Raw genomic sequence first — 13,456 nt, 5'->3', positions numbered from 1 at the left:
ATTTGAGTATAAGCTGAATTAATTTTGAAATCCAGTTTCAGCATCCAACCATTGTGGAAAAGTGAATCAAGGGTTTATTTTTCTTCACTGTCCCTTTAATTAATTACACCAGAACCGGTGTTTTGACTGCTCTTTAATCGACAATGTCCTTGATATCCGCAGCAGCTGATGTCAACGATGCGAGCTCCACAACTTCAGCTGGTTCTGTGAGATCATCCGCGGTTTATCGCAAGGATGGAAAGCCTCTTTCGCAAGAGGCACTCTACAGAGCCCAGCAAAAATACGGGGTATTCCAATCACCCGCCAGGCAAACAGGTTCTGGCCTTAAGGACTCTAAAATGGCATCTGACGTAGCCGCCAACCTCGCCAATAACAACAGAACGACGATCGAGGCATACAAGCGCGTCCTTGACTCGAACGCCTCGAGAGCTGCAACTGCCGTTTCGTCGCGCTCGCGCTCCTCCAGTGTGACTTCCAATGCTACCGTGGTTACGACAAGCTCCAAGTCGACTAATGCAGCCGTCAAGGCGCTATCATCCAAGCCTGTGGAGCAGCCCGTCGCTCCAAAGAAGTCGAACATGAACATGTCAAAAATTCTTGTGGGCGCTGAGGCAGCTGCTGAGAAGCGCATTGGAATCCGCATGAAGCCAGAAAAGATTGTTTATGTGCCATCGAAGGAGTCCGGAAAGGCCGCAGAACGTAGCATGTCCCTAACTCCAGAGATTATGGACAAGCTCAAGACCAAAGGAGACTATGAGGCCGAAGCTGAAGTTGAGGCGGACCCTAAGAAGTATGCTTCAAAAGCAGCATTTGCAGTTCGTGATTTCGACCCCAACGAGGCCACTGAGAAAGAGCTCCTGGAGCGCGAAAAGAAAAAGCAAGCCTACTTTGGAATGCTGACCTCCCCCCAGGTGTTGTCATTGGCCCGGGCCAATGCCCAGGTGAAGCTTGACCAAATTGACAAAGCTGCACCTGGCAGCTTGTACAAAAACGAGGAGTTCAACAAATTGGCCGTCGCCTTGGCGCAAAAGAACTCCACAAAGCGGTCTGAGCACCATGGCAAAATCAATATGGGCGGTGGCTTGTGGTTGACACAGGCTGATGTCCAAAACATTGCCCAGGGCCTCATTACGCCCGTTTTGGATGAGGTTGACAGCAGAGCGTTGCAGCAAAGAGCTATTGACGAGGACATCAAGCAGAGGAAGATTGACTTCAAAGAGCAGAACGCGGCATGGATTGAGTTACAACGTAATAAGCTCTCTAACGACAAAATGTATTCGAGAGAGACTCGCATGAGACACAAGCGCGAGACCGAAGGTTTGCATGCCCGTACGGAGAGAAAGTTCCAAGACTTGTGCGCCTCCAAGGACTCTGAGGTGGCAGAGATGGAGAAGGCTCTCCAGAATGCTAAGGATTCCTATGCAGCTCTTCAAAAGCAGATGGAGGAAGATTTGGAAAAGGAACGTCTACGTGTTGAGGCTGAAGTCGCTGCTCTGAAGAAGGAGCAAGAGGAAGACTTGAAAGCAGCCCGCGTTGAACAAGAGCAAGAATTGAAGCCTTACGTGGACGATGTTAAGGCTGCGGAAGCGGAGCACGAAAGATTGACTGCCGAACGTGACTCTCTCAACAAAGAGATTGAGGAACTGAGGGCCTCCATTGAAAGCCACAAGGTGAGAATCGAGGAGTTGGACAACGAGATATCGGATTCTGCGGCCAAGCACGAGGAAGAAGAGGGCAAACGCGAGGAACTCACCAAGCACAAAGAAGAGTTTGACCAGGAGGTTAGCGAGAAGTTCACGGTGATTGCGCAAGCTGCCAAGGAAAAAGCCCAGAAGTCTTCTGAGGAGGCACGCTTAAAACAGCTTGAAGTGGACGCCATGATCAACGAGCGTCAAAGTGAACTGAACTCCACAGAGCTGGAGTTGAAGAAGGAAAAGCTGTCTCTGCTCGAGGCTATGAGAAATGTCACAGAGTTGAAGGGCGAAGACAAGCTTGACGAAAACAGGGTCAAGGCTCTTATTGGTATGACTTCCGAGGAATTCATCGCGGAGAACAACAAGAGTGTCAATGTTTCCGATGACAAGTTTGAGCCTTTTAACGAGCACACCGCTTCCACGAAATCTATCAAACACGAAGAGGGTGTCCTAGGTGAGGGAGGTGCGAAGACTAACTCTGACGAGCTCCCCGTCAAGGACTCAGCTGAGAAGTCGAGTGAACACTTGAACTCGACTGCCGAGAAGTCTATAGAGCCCGCCAAGGCTTCCTCCCCTTACCCCGCGAAGCCAAGTATGGTTGACGCTGTTCTTCCAAAGGACTTCAAACCCGAGGTCAAGCCCAAAGCCAAACCGGCCCACAAAACACCTCAACAGGGAGCCGCTGCTGGTGGCGAGCCAGCCTCCGCCAAATCCGGAGTGAAAAGATCGCCATCGCTCAAGCAGAAGTTCATGGGAATCATTAAGGGTGACACCAAGAGCCAATCTAAGCCTGCGGCCGCTGCCACTCCAGTCCACCCTCCTGCTACGGTAAAGAAAGCTGCGCCAAAGAAGGCTGCCGCTTCGTCGGAGGCTGATACACCTGCTAAGGTCTCGCCAGCCAAGGACACCGCCAAGACTGAGATCCAAAAGATCGCGCAGGGCGGTCCTGCTCCTGCTCCTGAGCCTGAGCATAAAACCGCTCCGGCAGTTGACAACGCAACCACCAAAAGCGTGAGCACTCTTCAGAAGCCTACAAACTCTGGCATTGACAAGTCCGAAATCCACAAGATTGCGCAAGGCGGTCCCGCCCCAACATCTGGTCATAGCAACCATACAAGGACCAGTGTCTACGAAAATGGCGACAACTCCGACGACGAGGACGAGTTGCCAGACTCCAGCGAGGCCGGTGAAAACGGAATCGGCGCTGACAAGAAGGGCAGCCTCTTCAAAGAAGTTTTTTAAAGATGTAATATTATGATAGCCACAAACTATGGTAGTTCCCACGTTTTGTTTTGTATTAAATTAAAGCCTGCCAAATTGTATATGTATATTACAATAACGATTATTTTACAAAGTGTCGTAACGAGGGGTGGGCAGCAGGCGATCGTACTTATAGTACCCCTGGAAGGAGGTGACCTGGTGGAAGTACTTCGAGTACTTGTAGCGCCCGCCAAGGTAGAAGTCGACGGATATGATGATGAACAAGAGACCGAACCAGAAGGCCAGGAGCCACTCGAAGCACGCGCTCTTGGAGCCGTCGTCGATAGCACCGAAGGCGATGGCCCACGCGAGCGCGCTGGCCAGCCACACGACCTTCGCGATGGCGCTGATGGTGTACTTGTTGAACTTGTACCCGACCCAGTGGTTCCAGGAGGTTTCCTGCAGCTTGTCCTCCGGGCTGGCGAGCGGGTGCAGCTGGGCGTAGTGCCGGCCCATCATGAAGTACTCAGCCACGTTGCAACACACGGACAGGAACATGAAGGCGCAGAAAAGGCCGACCATGGTGATGTGCACGCGGTGGTAGTGGGCGGTCGAGAAAATCGAGCACATCAGCAGGCACACCTCGCCCATGGCGCCCAGCACGAAGCTGGCGAAGATGCAGTTGCGCTCGTGGCGCGTGTAGTAGGGGGGCATCAGGAAGCGCGCCGAGCGCAGCATGTCGCCGTAGCTGGACTTGATGGAGTCCTGCGACGCGCTGGTCGACCCGCGGTCCGCGACCGACTCGTGGCTCAGCGCGCGCCGCTGGAACGGCCACCGCCCGCTGCGCTGGAAGTACTCGCACGCGAGCGACACGCAGTAGCCCAGGCCCTGCCACCCGGCGCACGAGATGAACAGCGGCCGCAGGTTCGTCGCCCCGATGTCCGAGATGTACACGGGGAACTGCGACGTGTGCATGAACCAGTAGATCGGGTGGCCTTGCCCGGCCCAGCACGCCAGCATCGCCACCAGCATGCCCCACCACGGGATGAAAGCAACCCATGGCACGATGAAAAACCAATTGCCTGGCTTCTTGAACAGCGACATTCCAAATACCGCGGATGTTCGCCTTTGTTCGCTTCAGGTCTTGTTTTCGCGTAAGCGTGCTTCCGATTGCGGTACTGTCTCGTCCCACGCTTTATATATATCGATACCGTCTGCGACCAATAGCCCTACAGTACGCACCGCCGACTTTTCCAACTTTTCCTGCATTTCCTGCATTTCATTTCTTGCTACTTGCTATATCCGCCGCGCTGACGTCCGTAACTGTTTGCTAGCCGAATTAGCGCGCGGTACGAAACGCCCAGCACTCACTCACTCACTAACTACTGGGCACGCAACTATCGCGACCACGAGCTCTTTGCTGCGCGGATCCTGTGCCGCGCGTTCCGGGCGCCTTCTCTTCTCGGCGTGCTGTGACGTGTGCTGCGGCGAACTGTATTTGTAATAGTGCACAGTCAGCAGGCCGAAAAAAGACACCCCGGCTCGGAAAAAGGAAGAGACGGGGCTCCGGGTGGAGGCACGTGATGCGCGAGGAGAGGCCGTGGAGTGTGATCCGTTTCATGTGATCCGTGTGTCGACAGCACGTGACTGTGGTAGGTTCTGCCGTGGTGTGTGATCCAGTGCCGCCCGGCGTTTAGCCGCGCAGCTTTTTCGTGTGTGGTGATCCACGCCCGCGGGGCGGCCGGTGTCTTTTTGTGGCGCAGTGTGCTGGGCTGCTACGGGCTGTGAGTAAATGTCTTCAGCGGCGCGCACGTGGTGGGCGGCGTGCGGTGTGGTGCGCGCTGGGCAGTCCGATCTTGGAATGGTAGTGGTAGCGAGGACTTGGGCGCGGGAGGCCGTGATCACATGATCTGTTGATGTCATTACGCACGCGCGTTTTGCAGATCACTTTTCACGCGTACGCCATCTGTCCCTCCCGTTCAAAGTCATGTAAACAGCGCTTAGCACACCCCCCCAGCTCTCCGCGCACGCCGACCCCGCGAACCCATGGCAGAAGAGTCGCTAGAGAGACTGGACCAGGAGATCACGCTCCACCTGCAGCAGATCGACTCGAACCTGAGCTACTGCTTCAGCAAGATAACCCAGGACGTCATACCGCATGTTACAAAGTATGGCGCGGTGTGCGACAAGGCGATGGACAGCAGCAACTGGCTCAAGGTGATGTTCCAGCACGCAGGCAACCTACAGATCGACTCGGTGACGGGCCCGCAGCAGCAGCAGCAGCAGCAGGCGCCCGAAGCCGCGGAAAATGGGTCGCTCCAGACTCTGTTTCCTGAAAAGTCGCGGCTGAGCCCGGCGTCGTCGAGCATTCTGGCGCCGCCGACCGCCGCCCCGCACCAGCGGCCTGCCGCCGGCCTTCCCGTACCCGACCTCAATGTCACCACCACCACTACGGGCAAGGTTCTGCAGCTGCCAGACTCCAGCGACGACGAGCTCGGCGACGCCGCGGACCGCGACCCCACGGATCGCTCCACCACCGCCCACTCGCGCAACGATCCCGACGGCAGCACCCTGCAGCGACAAAGGCGTAAGCGCAAGCTCTCGCTTCTGCTGCAGCAGCAGTTCGGGTCCAGTTCCAGCAGCGTAGCGCCTTCGCCCGCCCAGATAAAGCGCCGGGCCTCGTCGACCATTGACAGCTCGCCCATGAGAAAGGACCTGGCGAGCCACGCCGACAGCACCAAGCAGCAAGGAGTACAGCCGGGTACCGTGATCTACTTCCCGACCAGAGATGAGACTTCTTGAAGCGCGAAGTCCGAAGCAGGGCAGGCTCCCCGTCACGTGACTTCCGTCACGTGCTCTGCGCCGCCTGCTGGCGAGCTTCTTTTTTTCCTGGATGTTTGTTAGCTGGCACACTTAATTTTTCGATCACTGCGCAGCTAAAAATCTCGTCTCGGTCTCGTCCCTTCCGCTTGGCTGGTTTTGAGCGTCAATGGGCAACGCTATGTCGGCGAGTTTCGCACCAGAGTGCACGGATCTGAAACAGGAATATGACAACTGCTTCAACCAATGGTACAGCGAAAAGTTCCTAAAGGGCCTTTCCATGGAAAATGAGTGCAGCAAGCAATGGTACGCCTACACTACGTGCGTGGAAGCGGCGCTGGTCAAACAGGGCATCAAGCCTGCGCTGGACGAAGCCCGCAAAGAAGCTCCCTTCGAAAAGGGCGGCGAATCCGCAGACTCGGATGCCAGTAAGTAGCAACGGCTCCCTGCTTGCTGGTTCCGGCCACATGCGTTGAACTTGTATATAGCACGGCCTGTGGATGCGGGTCCACGTCGTCACAGATGTATCAATGTAGGATAGGAATACACGACGCAACCAACGGTTTCTCGAAGGGCAACCAAGGCGGAGGAGCTCGGTCTCCTTGAGTCGCGTCCTACGATGCATCTCTTGGCAGGTTCGCGACCTGCGCTGCGCTTCTTTAAGCTCTTGATGACATGCCACCGATGCGACACGGCCCGTGCCCAACCATTGAACACCTGCTTCTAAGTTAAGATATTTACTTGGATTTGGCTGGTGATCCTCCTCAACGAACACTTCCGTCGCCACCACTGCTGTTGCACCAAGCTATTCAAGACAAGCCAACTACATATGGTTCTTGAGCCGCAAACATGTACACTTGTTTAAAAATCTTGCCTGCCCCCTGAGGTTTCGTCGATATAGTTACCTGTTAGATGCGGCTCACTGCTTCGCGGGCCCTTCCTGAGTTCACAAATCAGAAGTACTCAGCCCCGTCACTTCACACTATCCTGGACATCTTCAAAGACACGAAATCTCGGACAAGCCCACCTTCTTTCTGCACGCTGGCTTAATTACAACTTCTTCAACACCCGCCAAGGTTTGAGTTGTTTATATCTCTATGTACGAGCGCAAATCCTCTATTTTGGCCCCAGCTGGAGAAAAATTTGCCACCCAATGAACTTGGATTAGAGTAAAGTTCTCTATCTAACACACAGCGAGTCCTACTAACCAAAGCTTTCCAGGGCCTCATTGCCGAAACCGAGCCAATTGCAAAATCAAACTTTGTTTCAGCGCCTTGAGCCCCAGAACTGCATATCACAGTACAACAAAGCACAATGTCCACACAATCTAGAAAGTCTAATAGCAGCAAGCAGCCGCACAGCACGCATAAAAAACTGGATCCCGAGCTAAAGTTTAAATTGGAAACACTCACAGAACTGTTCCCCGACTGGACGAACGATGACTTGATCGACCTAGTGCAAGAATATGAAGACCTCGAAACAATAATTGACAAGATCACCTCGGGTGCCGCAACGAAGTGGGACGAGGTCAAAAAGCCCTCCAAGAAGGAAAGGCAAAGAGAGCAACAACAACAGCAGCAGCAGCAACAGCAGGCACAACTAGCAGCACAGCAGGCCACACAACCCTCTTCACAATCGCATCATAATAACCACACGCACATATCGCCCTCTCACGACGGGGATCATTCGCATAGCGCACAGACTTCGCATAATCACCACCAGAGTAAGTCCTCGAAGTTCAGTAGCAGGGAAAGAGATTCCAGCTCCAGGTCTCACAAGAAGAGCTCCAATAACGCGGCCGCCTCCGGGCCCAATGGGTCGGGCAATGCTAGGAGAGAGCGCGCGTCTGGTGCGTCACGGGTACCAGCTACGTCTGCCGCTTCCGCCGCTTCTGCTAACGCCTCTGCCGTTCAACCTGACCATTTGAAGACTGCCGTATCGGCAGCTAAGACCGCTTCCTCTACTTCGTGGGCAGCTATGGCTTCAGACAAAAAAGCTGCCAAGCAGTCTGCTCAGGCCAAGAAAGCCGAAGAGCAGCAGCAGGAACAACAATCTCCCCAACAAGCTCAGCATGAATCCACGGCGCCATCTCCACAGCAAGAAGCAGAACCACAGTCACAGTCACAGTCAAAGTCACAGCCACAATCGGACAACAAGAGCGCTGAAAGTGTCTCTTCAACCTCGACTCCGGCTACTGAGGATTTAGAAAAACCCAAGAAGATGACCTGGGCAGCGATTGTCAAGCCAAAAACGAAACCAAGCGTTAAGAAATCTGAACCTCTAGAGGAGCTAGAGGACTTGAAGAGAGAGGCTGCCCAAATTTCTACTGAGGAGCCAGAAGCCGCCGAGAAGGTCATTGAACAAGTTATTGAGCAGGTGGAGCAAACGCCTGAAGAAGTTGTGGAGCAGGTCGAGGTTACCGTGGTTCCCGAGGAAGTTTCGCAGGAAAGCGAAGAGGCATCAGCTCAACAGGAAGAAACTGCAGAACCTGCCGCACCTGTGGTACCAGCAGAGCCAGAAGCTGCTAGTTCGGAAGAGAAAGCTGCCCCAGCTCAGCCTGAGCAAGGCACTTATTCTCCTGTCGCCCAGCAGCAACAGCCACAGCAGCAACAACAGCCACAGCAGCAGCAGCAAGCCCAGCAACAACAGCAACAGCCAACTGCTTACAGCGAAGACAAACAATCTCAAGCTCAGCAGGCACAATCACAACAAGCACAGTCATTCTACCAAGCACAACCTCAACAGTACGGTTCTCAAACTCCACAGCAGACACCTCAAACTTTGCAGCAGCAGAACGCTGCCGCCGCCGCTGCCGCTGCTCAGCAACAGTACTATATGTACCAAAACCAATTCCCAGGTTATTCTTACCCTGGAATGTTTGACAGCCAATCCTACCCAGCTGGCTATGGTCAGCAGTACGCACCCCAAAGCCAGAACGGGTCCCAACCACAGACTGCATCCACTCAACAATCGCAGTCTGGCCAATATGGCGTGCCTCCTGGTTATGCCAGCACTGGCAGAGACCTAGGCGCTGCATCGCCTATGGCTGCTCAGGTTCAACTGCAGCAGCAGCAACAACAACAACCTTATGGTGGATCTTTCATGCCTTATTACCACTTTTACCAACAATCGTTCCCATACGGGCAACCTCAATATGGCATGGCAGGCCAGTACCCTTACCAGGTGCCTAAAGCCTACAACTACATGAACCAGTACCAGCCTCAGCAGGGAGGTCAAACGCCATCTTCACAATCACAGCAGGGTGAGGAAGCTCAGCAAAGCGCTCAGCAGGGTCAAGCCACTGCCTCTCAGGGTCAAGCTCAGGGCTCGGGCAGCCAGGGTCAAGCTCAGACTAACGCTCAACAACAAGCCCAGCTGCAGCAATACTATCAATTCCAGCAGCAGCAACAACAACAACAAGCTGCTGCCGCTGCCGCTGCCGCTCAACAGGGTGGTGTTCCATACGGCTACTCAGGCTACGACTTCTCCTCACAAGCCACTAGGGGCTTTTACTAAGGGTGAAGAGCTGGAACGCGTAGGCCAAGACCTAACTGTGGGAGTCTTCATGTGTAAATAAAATTAAAAATCAATAATAACATTTCATTAGTATATCTAGACAGGATAAAGCAAGGTTGTAGAGCAGCGTCGTGCTTTCGTTTTGCAATATTTTTAAACGCAAGCACCCAATATAAGAAATCTGGTTCTATTGCTGATTACTTGAGTAATCACTCTTTTTACATCTAACTTTTCGATTGTCGCCGTCTCTGGGGCTTGAGGTCGCGACGTTCACCGAGGAGCGAAGTGCGAAGTGCACTTCAACAGAATCGCGGCTTTTGTACAAGCGCCTGCAGCGAGAGCACACATTTTGACTCTTCCAAGGACGCTTTAGAGACATAGCATGCCCAGAACTCCGGTGGCACTAATAACAGGGGCAACGCGTGGGATCGGTCGCGCGATCGTGGACAAGCTTTCGGCAGAAGGCCTGAGTTGCCTGATGGTGGGCTCCCGAAAGGAAAGCTTTGGACCGATGACAGCGGACCTTCCAGTAATATGCCGTGAGCTTCAGTGGCACCGGGGACTTGTCGTCGATCTAGCGCAGTGGCCTCAATGGACGCAGCAAGGCAGATTTGACGGGTTCCATTTTTCTAGCGTACCGGGCGCCCGCGCGTATCGTTGCAGCGACGGCGCCTGGCCTCTATTGGACCTTCCGCCATCCTCCGAGCTTGCCCTCTTGGTCAACTGCGCTGGCGTCACTCAGGCCTCGCCTGCTTTACGTTGTGATGCATCGGAAATCCAGAGGATCACCAACATTAACTATTTAAGCGCCGTTAGCCTCTGCAATATGGCCGCCAAGAGAATGCTGCGCTCTAGGAAACACCTGTCGCGCCCGCCTTGCATTGTGAACATATCTTCAATTCTGGGGGACCCTGCGACGTCAGCCTTGCCCGGCACGGCCCTCTACAGTGCCTCGAAAGCTGCCTTGGCACAATTCTCTCGCACGCTATCTGCGGAGCTTGCACGAGCAGGAATACGCGTGCATTGTTTGTCGCCTTCACTTGTGGCGCAAACAGACATGGTACAGACACTCGAAGAGGACGCAAAAGTGCGTCTAGAGTCTACTTTCAGCCAATTCCCTGCCCAAAGTCCGCAGCAAATTGCATCTCAAGTGTGGAAGCTGTATGACAGCGATACTTAGCCTTTACCAGCTGCACCAGCCGGGCCCGTGTATTACCTCAGCACATGCTCATCGCCATACCGCATTGAATTGGTTGGCCAGTTTTCTTTTTCATGTGATATAAAAAAATTTTCCAGCAGTATATAAAGCACAAGCGATGTGGTGTCGTGGAGCTAGCGAGCGTTCCGTTTATGAAGTGTTGGGAAAACTTCTAATCCAAGCAGTGTTAAGATGATTATCTACAAGGACATTATTTCCGGTGACGAGCTGTTGTCTGACGCCTACGATGTCAAGTTGGTTGACGGTGTCATCTACGAAGCTGACTGTGACATGGTCAAGGTCGGTGGTGACAACATCGACATTGGTGCCAACCCATCTACTGAGGGTGGTGATGATGACGTTGAGGACGGTTCTGAGGTCGTCAACAACGTTGTCCACTCTTTCCGTCTGCAGCAGACTGCCTTCGACAAGAAGTCCTTCTTGACCTACATCAAGGGCTACATGAAGTCCATTAAGAACAAGCTGCAGGAGACCAACCCTGACGAGGTCGCTACCTTCGAGAAGGGTGCTATGGTCTACGTCAAGAAGGTTGTGGGCTCCTTCAAGGACTGGGAATTCTTCACCGGTGAGTCTATGGATCCAGATGGAATGCTGGTTCTGTTGAATTACCGTGAGGACGGTACCACTCCTTTCGTTGCCATCTGGAAGCACGGTGTCTCTGAGGAGAAGATCTAAGTGTCTGATTGGTCGAACTGTATAATGAGATGTGTATCTAGAAGCTTTTTAATCATCTAAAGCGAAGCGAACCGAGTTTGTCTTCGTGTGAAGTGTGCATTTATTACAAAGGCCCTGCTGCTACTTGTAATTGGAAAACTACATAACCGTTGTTGGGTTCCACAACAAAGAGCAGTGTCAATGGAAGGTTCAGTCGGGATGAACCCGATACCTACGTCGCCTATGTACACCCTGCCTGGGGTTATGCATTATTTGCAAACAGAATTCACGAGGAACGAGCGGGACAGAATTGGTTGGGAGCTGGAGAGGAGTGAGATGAAAACCCGCATTGCGCAGCTCGAAGGTGAGAACCGCACACTTCGATACGAGTTGGCGAAACAAAAGAGCTCTTCGGATACCGCAGACCAAAGTGGTCTAACCAGCGATTTAGCAATCCAAGAACCGCTACTTTTGAAATCTAAGCTCGCTGTGCAAGAAAATGTTAAGGAGATCATATATCTTCTGCGAAGCCCTAACGTCACAGAGCAATTACATGAACTAGGGGATTCAGCGGATGTTGTGCATGGCCTGGAAGCTATGAACTTGAACCTTCCGCTCAATCAGCATCAGCACCAACAATTGCAGAGACAGCAGCAGGCGAAATCACAAACACAGCGTCAAAGCCAGCATCAGCGTCAGCCGCCTCAGCAAGATTATGATAACGTGTCAACTCAATCCATTAGACAAGCACCAGTAGAGTCATTCACGCCAGATGTTGGGTTACAGGCGCGGTCAATAGGCAGCCAAAGCGAACATGTATCCGGCGTGCTTGATGGTAACACGTCCGACCAGAACTCTGAGGTGGATACGATTGTGCCGGACGATAGTGCGACGACCCGTCCCAGAGCTTCATCTCTGTTTTCTAGCAAATCTGGAAGCATTGCCCCAAACCATGTTTTACGCTGCAAGCGGCTCAGATATCATCTTGCAGGACTTGAAAAACTGATAATATCTCACCATAATCTGCTTTCGTATGCTCGTGATGGGCTCATGAAACATTGGCTGATCGAACCCAATTTAAACTGCAATGACAAGCTCACGAAAAGCTTTCACGGTCTTGCGCCAATAGTGTTAGGACTGTACTGGTTAGATAACCAAACCTTTTTCACAGTGGACAATTTTGGTCTTAAAGTATGGCTCACGACAGAAAGTGCGCCTCATTTATCGCTTGATGTTTTCGGCGGTAGCTCCGACGTTAGCTTTTCTGACATTGGCAGTATTGACTTCAAAAACGGTTGGTTAGTGCTAACCTGCTTGGACGTCGTCCACATCTGGGAAGTTGTTGTAACTGGGAAGGCTATTAATATTGGTAGCAGGCACAAAGTGGAAGGTACTGGTAAGGTTGTGGACTCTATTCTGGGCATGACTGAAAAGTCGCTAATCCTTTTCAAGGAAGACCCCTATGAGCTTGTTATATATACATTCGGGGGTGATATTTTACAAAGGATCAGCTTACAGGAAGCAGTGTCGAAACAAACAGATTCCGCTGATACCAGCAACGATGGCTGTAAGAAACTCTTGCTGAACAAGCAAAGTTCCAAGCTCCTTATCCAGTTAGGTAGGTTTGTGGCCGTTTACTCTTTCGACAGAAAGAAAATCGTGCTGTCGAAGCAGCTTACTATGACTCCCACCAGTGCTATATTCCGGTCTCCCAAAGACTACGTGATATTTGCTTATGATGATGGCTTGATCGAGATGAGGAACATAAACAACTTTCAAGATGTCGTAAAAACATATAACCATTATGACGAAGAAGCCGAGTATGAAGATGAGGATGATACTAAAGCGAACGCTTCCAACACAACAGAAAAAGAGGTGATGAGCGAAGTCAGGCAAACAACATCCAAAGGAGTTATTATTGATATGACTGAAATTGATTCAGCAGCGGTTATTGTCTCAGGTGGAGATGATGGCATAATTAGATTGGAAAGGATGGAAGAGTGCGGGTGACTAACATTAAAAGCGTACTCTTTTTTATTTCACACTATAGCATCCTCAGCACCCAGCATATTATTCATTACGTGCCGAAATATGCGTAAGCTTTCCTACGCGTGTCATCGGCGGCGTTTTAGTGGTACTGTTTCGTAAGATGTTTAATTACTTCAAGTACCTGCCAATTTTGTCATATTTTGCCTTTTTCAAGCACGGGTCTTGAGTCTATATTCGCAATATGCCGCAGTATAGGTTGCTTCCCAGCTAAAGGGTCTTGGGAGCGCCCTTTGAGACCGGATTGTCATAGATCTTTACCTTTCAACCACTTTCGCCGTTTGAAAGTATGTTGAAAAATTTATGT

At 52.1% G+C, this 13,456-nt stretch overlaps 8 protein-coding genes across 8 annotated transcripts; 7 read left to right on the top strand and 1 right to left on the bottom strand.

Moving 5' to 3' along the window:
- Positions 1 to 143: 143 nt before the first annotated feature.
- On the top strand, positions 144 to 2,936 carry LPX2 (Lpx2p; the record flags this gene model as incomplete). Its single annotated transcript, XM_002553037.1, has 1 exon — positions 144 to 2,936. The coding sequence occupies one exon, from the start codon at positions 144 to 146 to the stop codon at positions 2,934 to 2,936; it is 2,793 nt and encodes a 930-aa protein (XP_002553083.1).
- A 105-nt stretch (positions 2,937 to 3,041) lies between these two features.
- Positions 3,042 to 3,998, bottom strand: SFK1 (Sfk1p; the record flags this gene model as incomplete). Its single annotated transcript, XM_002553036.1, has 1 exon — positions 3,042 to 3,998. One exon carries the CDS (start codon positions 3,996 to 3,998, stop codon positions 3,042 to 3,044), a length of 957 nt encoding a protein of 318 aa, XP_002553082.1.
- Positions 3,999 to 4,940: 942 nt separating this feature from the next.
- On the top strand, positions 4,941 to 5,696 carry ASK1 (Ask1p; the record flags this gene model as incomplete). Its single annotated transcript, XM_002553035.1, has 1 exon — positions 4,941 to 5,696. One exon carries the CDS (start codon positions 4,941 to 4,943, stop codon positions 5,694 to 5,696), a length of 756 nt encoding a protein of 251 aa, XP_002553081.1.
- Positions 5,697 to 5,883: 187 nt separating this feature from the next.
- On the top strand, positions 5,884 to 6,150 carry MDM35 (Mdm35p; the record flags this gene model as incomplete). Its single annotated transcript, XM_002553034.1, has 1 exon — positions 5,884 to 6,150. One exon carries the CDS (start codon positions 5,884 to 5,886, stop codon positions 6,148 to 6,150), a length of 267 nt encoding a protein of 88 aa, XP_002553080.1.
- Positions 6,151 to 7,028: 878 nt separating this feature from the next.
- On the top strand, positions 7,029 to 9,230 carry DEF1 (DNA damage-responsive RNA polymerase-degradation factor DEF1; the record flags this gene model as incomplete). The annotated part of the gene is made up of 1 exon (XM_002553033.1): positions 7,029 to 9,230. The coding sequence occupies one exon, from the start codon at positions 7,029 to 7,031 to the stop codon at positions 9,228 to 9,230; it is 2,202 nt and encodes a 733-aa protein (XP_002553079.1).
- Positions 9,231 to 9,612: 382 nt separating this feature from the next.
- OAR1 (3-oxoacyl-[acyl-carrier-protein] reductase (NADPH)) lies at positions 9,613 to 10,410 on the top strand (the record flags this gene model as incomplete). Its single annotated transcript, XM_002553032.1, has 1 exon — positions 9,613 to 10,410. One exon carries the CDS (start codon positions 9,613 to 9,615, stop codon positions 10,408 to 10,410), a length of 798 nt encoding a protein of 265 aa, XP_002553078.1.
- Positions 10,411 to 10,620: 210 nt separating this feature from the next.
- On the top strand, positions 10,621 to 11,124 carry TMA19 (Tma19p; the record flags this gene model as incomplete). Its single annotated transcript, XM_002553031.1, has 1 exon — positions 10,621 to 11,124. The coding sequence occupies one exon, from the start codon at positions 10,621 to 10,623 to the stop codon at positions 11,122 to 11,124; it is 504 nt and encodes a 167-aa protein (XP_002553077.1).
- Positions 11,125 to 11,304: 180 nt separating this feature from the next.
- Positions 11,305 to 13,113, top strand: FAR8 (Far8p; the record flags this gene model as incomplete). Its single annotated transcript, XM_002553030.1, has 1 exon — positions 11,305 to 13,113. The coding sequence occupies one exon, from the start codon at positions 11,305 to 11,307 to the stop codon at positions 13,111 to 13,113; it is 1,809 nt and encodes a 602-aa protein (XP_002553076.1).
- Between the last annotated feature and the right edge of the window lie 343 nt (positions 13,114 to 13,456).

The sequence above is a fragment of the Lachancea thermotolerans genome (assembly GCF_000142805.1).
Source record: "Lachancea thermotolerans CBS 6340 chromosome D complete sequence".
Classification (NCBI taxonomy): domain Eukaryota; kingdom Fungi; phylum Ascomycota; class Saccharomycetes; order Saccharomycetales; family Saccharomycetaceae; genus Lachancea; species Lachancea thermotolerans.
This window is presented reverse-complemented; position numbering and strand designations above follow the sequence as displayed.